This window comes from Cephus cinctus, unplaced genomic scaffold, assembly GCF_000341935.2.
Source record: "Cephus cinctus unplaced genomic scaffold, Ccin1 Ccin1_scaffold0066, whole genome shotgun sequence".
NCBI lineage: Eukaryota > Metazoa > Arthropoda > Insecta > Hymenoptera > Cephidae > Cephus > Cephus cinctus.
The window spans coordinates 24,680-31,075 of record NW_014332809.1 but is presented as its reverse complement, the minus strand read 5'-3'; the positions used below and the strand labels follow the sequence as shown (position 1 = coordinate 31,075).

At 42.1% G+C, this 6,396-nt stretch overlaps 2 protein-coding genes across 3 annotated transcripts in view; one reads left to right on the top strand and one right to left on the bottom strand.

Annotated features, from left to right (window-relative positions):
* The first annotated feature begins 262 nt into the window (after window positions 1-262).
* Window positions 263-4,148, top strand: LOC107268721 (putative nuclease HARBI1). 2 transcript variants are annotated; one of them, XM_025086228.1, is made up of 5 exons: window positions 263-691; window positions 1,100-1,302; window positions 1,389-1,718; window positions 1,798-1,942; window positions 3,810-4,148. In XM_025086228.1, exons 2-5 carry the CDS (start codon window positions 1,228-1,230, stop codon window positions 3,974-3,976), a joined length of 717 nt encoding a protein of 238 aa, XP_024941996.1. In that variant the 5' UTR covers window positions 263-691; window positions 1,100-1,227; the 3' UTR covers window positions 3,977-4,148. The 2 variants fall into 2 exon arrangements, with proteins under 2 accessions (XP_024941996.1, XP_024941993.1); XM_025086225.1 differs by having other exon boundaries at window positions 1,068-1,302.
* Window positions 4,149-4,171: 23 nt separating this feature from the next.
* LOC107268729 overlaps window positions 4,172-6,396 on the bottom strand; it is a 6,240-nt gene continuing 4,015 nt past the window's right edge. The window contains exons 2-7 of the mRNA XM_015741779.2: window positions 6,051-6,249; window positions 5,696-5,884; window positions 5,442-5,574; window positions 5,249-5,341; window positions 5,075-5,166; window positions 4,172-4,980 (exon numbers count right to left, since the gene is read on the bottom strand). Of these exons, the coding sequence (XP_015597265.1) occupies window positions 4,777-4,980; window positions 5,075-5,166; window positions 5,249-5,341; window positions 5,442-5,574; window positions 5,696-5,884; window positions 6,051-6,203 (864 nt within the window). The 5' untranslated portion in view covers window positions 6,204-6,249 and the 3' untranslated portion in view covers window positions 4,172-4,776. The remainder of the gene's footprint in view (window positions 4,981-5,074; window positions 5,167-5,248; window positions 5,342-5,441; window positions 5,575-5,695; window positions 5,885-6,050; window positions 6,250-6,396) is intronic.

Here is a 6,396-nt window from a genome sequence, read left to right as displayed (position 1 = left end):
TTTTTTTTTTTGTTTCCTTCACCTCCATCTCCTCATATCTTGTCAATAATGGTAACGGGCGAGAGGGAATAAAACATTAAGCGTATCAAGAGACTCGGTTGAGTCTCGCGCCAAGTACAGGCAACCGGCTGTACAGGGCACAACTCGCAGAGACTCTTTACTTGAATCAACTCTTATACCTTTGTTTGGAACGAAATATCTTATTAACCGCTATACATGAGAAAAAGTTATTCATACATTCACTATAGGAATTGAGGGTTCTGAATTGATTGCCACCATGTTCAATACGATTAGTGTACGAGATGAGTGGCGGGATTCTGTAACTCGTTAGCGACGATTATCGCTGTCGTTAACGTATTCTACCGACGATTGTCGCTAGTGGTTATTCTGTACGCGGTAGGTATCGATATTTGTCGTTACATCGAATCGCTAAGTTCCGAAAATTGTCGAAAGGCAAGCGATGCATTCGAACGCCTCGCTAAGGCCTAACGATAATCGTTAACCATCATCGACAGTCAGTGACATCAAGCAAAACGACAAGTACTCGAGTGAGAATTGTACGGAGAGTTTTTTTTACACACGTTTTGACAAATAAAGTTGATTGAAATATTAATATTTCAATAGTTACTTATAAGTAAACACATACCCGCCAACACCAAGATTATATCGCCAAACAACAACAAGTAATCGAGTAAGAATTTTATTTATTTTTTATTTGTTTGTTTGATGTCGCACCAACAGCAATGGTTATTAGCGACACAAGAGTAAGAATTGTACGGACACATTTTATATAATAATTAAATGCATACCTGCCAATATTAACATTATGTCGATGAAACTCTAAAGTATTACTCTCTAATTAAACATGTAAAAGTGTTTAATTGATTGGAGTTATTTGACGGTCTTATAGTTAACCTCTATATTTATGACAGTCTTCTATCATCTCTAAATCTAAATCTTGCTTTAGCAATGGATTATCTTAGTTCATTGAAGGTTAGGAATTCTTATACAATTTTATGTGTATCACAATGTAGATATTCCAATTGATTGCATAAATTTCTTTTCAGAATGGCTAATGGATATCTTTCCCTTTATTTAGTCGCTTTAGAAAACCGTTTCCAACTATTAGAGCGAAGAGTGGAGAGGCAAGCCTTGCGTGAGACACAAGACCTATTCGATTTAACTGTCACTGAATTTACGGAACGGTACCGTTTGACGCCAGAGTTAATGTCAAACCTTGTAGATTTATTAGCACCTCATCTGCAGCACACCAGAATCACGGGATTATCTGTAGAAAAACAGGTATATATACTTTTTCAAACGAATATATGGAGTTACTAATTGTTAAAATTAGTGATTGCTGTGAATATGCGATTTTTGTGCTTTAGATATTATCAACAGTACGATTTTATGCCACTGGCTGTTTTCAACGTCCTGTAGGAGAGCAATGGGGAATAACAATGAGCCAGCCATCAGTAAGTCGATGCATACACAGAGTGACTGATGCCATCAATGAACACATATTTCGTCAGTGGATACAATTTCCCATGACTATGGAGGCCAGGCAGCAAGCAAGACAACAATTTCAAACTGCTTCCCAACCATTTGATGGAGCTATAGGAGCGATAGATTGCACCCATTTGGCAATACTTGCTCCTAAACAGCACGAGGAGGCTTATATTAATCACCATGGGTATCATTCTTTAAATGTGCAAATGGTATTTATCTCACTATTTACTTATGCAAACTATACAAGGTACATCTACATTAACTCCAATTCAATATTCAACTGTTTAGATATGCGACTCAAATTTAAAAATCCTCAACGTCAATGCAAGATATCCAGAAGCAAGGCATGACGCGTATATATGGAGTGCCTCTGCTGCACGTAGCGTTATGGAAAGGGCTTATCAACGCGGCGATCGGAAAACATTCCTCATCGGTACTATTTTATTTATTATTTCATTTCTATGACTAAAAATGTTAGAATTTCATTCAACGTATATTAATACTGTAACAAAAATGTTACTGCAGACTCCCCTCCGCCCCCTGGCTCGAGGTCCCATAGGCCTCGAGTATAGCGTTTTATGGTTGAGTATTATTAATTGCGTTTATTTAGATGTTTTAGTCATTACGTTAAGGATAAGACCCCTTCCCTCCACCCCTCCCTCTCTGGCACCATTCCCCTTCCCCCGTAGGGCACTGGCTCGAGGACCATCGCCGAGGACCAACAACCAGCACCAACAACAAGGACACCGTCGTGGACCTGCCACTAGAGCACCGCATCCCTGGAAGGACCGCGAGAGCGGCTACGTCGCCGAGGCAGCAGAAGGCAGGGATGGCATGGGCAGGAAACACAGCTGATCGAGTCGCCCGTGGGATGGATGCCCAGCCACCACCATCACCACCAATATATGCAGCCCCGGTGCAGTCCCGTCACACGGGCAGGAAAAAGTCCCGTGTGACAGCGGCGGAGCCCTCTCCCTCCGAGTCCGCGGACGTGCCCGGGAGGATTTTGACAGGCCTGGAGGCCGCCATATTGACCGGCGCGCGCGACCAGCACGCGTGCCGGCAAAGCCAGCGCCGTGCCGTTGCCACGAGGCCCTGGAAGGCCCGGCAACACAGCCATTTGAAACGGACCAATGCCCTGCCATGCCGGAACTGCCAACCAATGCCGAAGCACGTAGCCCTCTCATCTGAGCAGCCCCAGCCAATCAACGAGGCCCTGGAGGCCCACGAGGGCCTGGACGACCGGAAATTTAGCCCCTTCGAGCCAGGCCATTAGCGAGATAGCGTGTTGCGATTGTTTGCGAAAGTAGTGGATTTTTGAGAATTGCGAGTGATAGTGGGATTGCACTATATTTTCTTTGTTTGGATTATCAGTGTTGCGGATCTTTGAGTGAGTACGGTGTGCTTGAATTCTCCCTATTTGCCACCCCTTCCCTACCACCCTCTTACAGTTTGCGTTATTAGATTTTTGTAAGTCCCCTCAGGACATAGCGAGCCGACCCACGTGGTCCGGCATTCTTCTAGTGATTCTTTTTGTATTTGCGACGGGCCTTCCGCCCTCAACTCGAGGCCCGTGGTATATTGCGTGCGTTCTGAAGAGTTTGCGTCCCTTTTTGGAAAACCCCCGTGCCCTCTCCTTTCCCTGCCCATTTTCGCGTTCCCACCGAGGTAATTTAGAAAGTAGCCATTTTGCGATCGGGAACCTTCCTCCCTGAGACCCCCCTCACTTCTCCCACCGCTAGCCTAGCCAAATCCCGTTGAGTAAATATTCAAGGACCTTCTGAGGTCAATCGACGGTGCTACGCCGAATAAGTAGCTGGCGCCCATTTGAGTAAATATTCGAGGACCTTCTGAGGTCACTCGACGGTGCTACGCCGAACAAATAGCTGGCGCCCATTTGTTGTTTTCTCCCTCCTGTCCCTCCTGCCCCCTTGCCAATACTTTGCTCCCCCGTTCCCTGATTCCCCTCGCCCACTAGTCCGCGTGCTCCCGAGCGAGCACCCGCGTGTACTGTTTTGATTGCGTGTTAGTTTAGAGTTGCGTCTTTTGCGTTATTACATTGCGCACATTCTAATTTCTTTTTGAGCATCTTTTCATTCCTGTTATTTTCTGTTTCTTCTGTACACCGGCATTTGCTGTATTAAATATACTTTCTTTTCTTATTCTACCACGTGTCCCCCCCCCCTTTTTTCTTTTGCGTTCCCCACACCCCGTAGTTTTTGAGATAGCTGTATTTGCGAGACCCTGGGCCATTTTCGTCGTCCAGCACGTCACAATACATACGGAAATTTTGTATGTATGTGACCAAGGATACCCGTTGGAACCCTGGCTACTTACTCCTTTGCCACATGAACCTGTAGAAAATCCACGCTTTCGATACAATGAGGCCCTTTGCAGTGCAAGAAATTGTATCGAGCGACTATTCGGCGTATTGAAAAGTACCTGGCGGTGCCTTCCAAAACACTGAGTCCTACAGTATGATCCTGGCACAGCGGGAAGAATTGTTAACGCATGTGCAGTTTTGCACAATATGCGCATTAATCACCGGTTACTCAATGACGATGTATTGGATGACGTCATCCATGAAGAAGACGATGTAAACCATGCTGATGAATATGATTTTCATCCAGATGCTGACATTCGACCTGTTGCTGCTGCACGTCGCTTCCAAGATCTCCTGATTAGGCAAAGATTTGGCGAATAGCTTAATTATATCGGATTATTGTTCATTCTGTGTGGAGTTACACATTTTCATAGGATTTTTGCATTTTCGTTTTGCTGCATATATGTTAACATTCTAACATGTACTTAGAATGTTTATGCTTCCTCATAAAGGAAGCTATGTTTCTATGAAAAACTTTTGTTTATACTTGAGCTTATAACTTCCTTAAACCGAAAATCGCGTCATAATTTTATATCTTGTTATGTCCCACGATAGGATTCGTCCTATAGTTAATCTCCAGACGCAGAGTCAGCATTAGAAGATTGCTGACCCTATGCATAAGGCGTTAAGATAAAAGCGACGAGAGACACCTTGTGAGCCACAGCGGTCACTCGCAAAGTTCCTAGCTAAGAGTGAAGTCCTGGAGCGCAATTCATAGTTGTGAATAATTAGTATCATTGTACCTACTCCTATTAAATCTTGTGTTACCTTAGTATTTACATTAAACCAACTTCAATAAACTATAATAGTTCTCTATATAATTCCAAATCGGTGCAATTTATTTGTGATCCTACAGAACTCGACGGCATAACAATCTATTAAACTTATATATTTTCATCCAAATAATTTGGCAACAAATTGGACAATACATCTATCAACTTGGCCATGATTGGAATTCGCTTTTCCTCATTTGCAGTTTGCACGGAAGCAGCTTCTGCCAGTTGAATTGATGCTTTTGCTAAGTCCTGCATGGCAGTGGCATTTAGCATAGCTGCATCAGCTTGTATTTTGGCAGTTTCGGCAAGCATCTGCAAGAATTTGACTAATGACGTTATTCCTTCTCGGTCAATAAGTACAGAAAAATACTGCACCAGCTCTTACACGTATGCAATTAGACCTTACATTCATAGCTTTAGTTTGCTCCTTCAAAATCATTTGAAACTCTTCCCTAGCTGAGCTTAAGTATCGGAGAGCCTCAGACGTTTGTGAGTTAGCTGCAATAAAACAAAACCATTTTCAATAGAACAATAGAAGATAATTTGTCGCAAATATATCAGATATATCAGATATTCTTACTTGTTCTGGTGGTCCGTGAAGTACAGGCTCGAACTTTGCACTTCTCACCCCGAAGATATGATGTTGATACGTTTGTCGGTGGTATAGGAGAAACTGTTATCCAGGTTATCATTAGAACATTCTGTCTCACGACGTCAATTTTAAAGTTATAATAAATAGAACCAAAGTTAAAAATTCGAAATATTTTCCAAACCATTTGGGGCTTCACTGCTAACATTTGCTGATTCTTCTTGAAGAGGAATCTCGCTATTAATATAAATGCTGGAAACCGTAGGATGGAGTGATAAGACTGACGTATTTCCCTCAGCCAGCGCCTCTTGTAAATCCTATGTTATAAAGAATATTATGAATTCAATATACCGCCTTCTGATAAACTGCTAAAACAGACTATCCATTGCTAAAATAAATCCACAAAGTGCTAAAAGATTTCGATAATTCGGAATATACCTCCTCTTCAGGAATACTGTCAGCGCAGTCCCTATTTCCTTCTATGTAACTCGTGCCAACAATTCCAACGATTCGTTCTTCGATCACTGTCAAGGGTGGGAGATCCAACGCCTTATTTCCTGTTGCTGCCTTACGTTTTCGAAGATCTCTGATTTTCGTCGATGTTCGGCTCTTCAAATCTCTCCATACCTTGTTAGCACGTAAACATTAATAGTCGGAAGTTTTCCCAGAGTTGGGTTTTGCCAAAACAGGTTCCACCTTTTACGGAACGGTTATGATTTAACCGGTGTGAAGTTAAGTCATCACCTTAAACACGAAGACCTTTCTTAAAAGATTACATTAATGAAATGCTTACCACTTGCCACTGTTCAGAGGTTTTAGCGGCACCTTTTATTAAATTTAATTCTTTGGTTAATTCTGTCCACTTCTTTTGTGCTTCATTTTTGCCGTTAAGAATGGAAAATTTCCCCTCTGCAAGGCCTTTATTTAGCAGAAAAAAGTCGAGCATCTTCAAAATTTGTTGCTCAGACGATCGGGCACTTCGTATTTTCTTCCTGTACAATAATCGATATTTGAAATTTATTTTTACTTATATTTATGACCCAAGGGGTTGCAACCCTTATTTTATATTTTGAAAAAACTATATTTTGTATGCTTTTTTCTACATAAAAACCGGGGTATGGGCTCAAAAAAATAAAGAA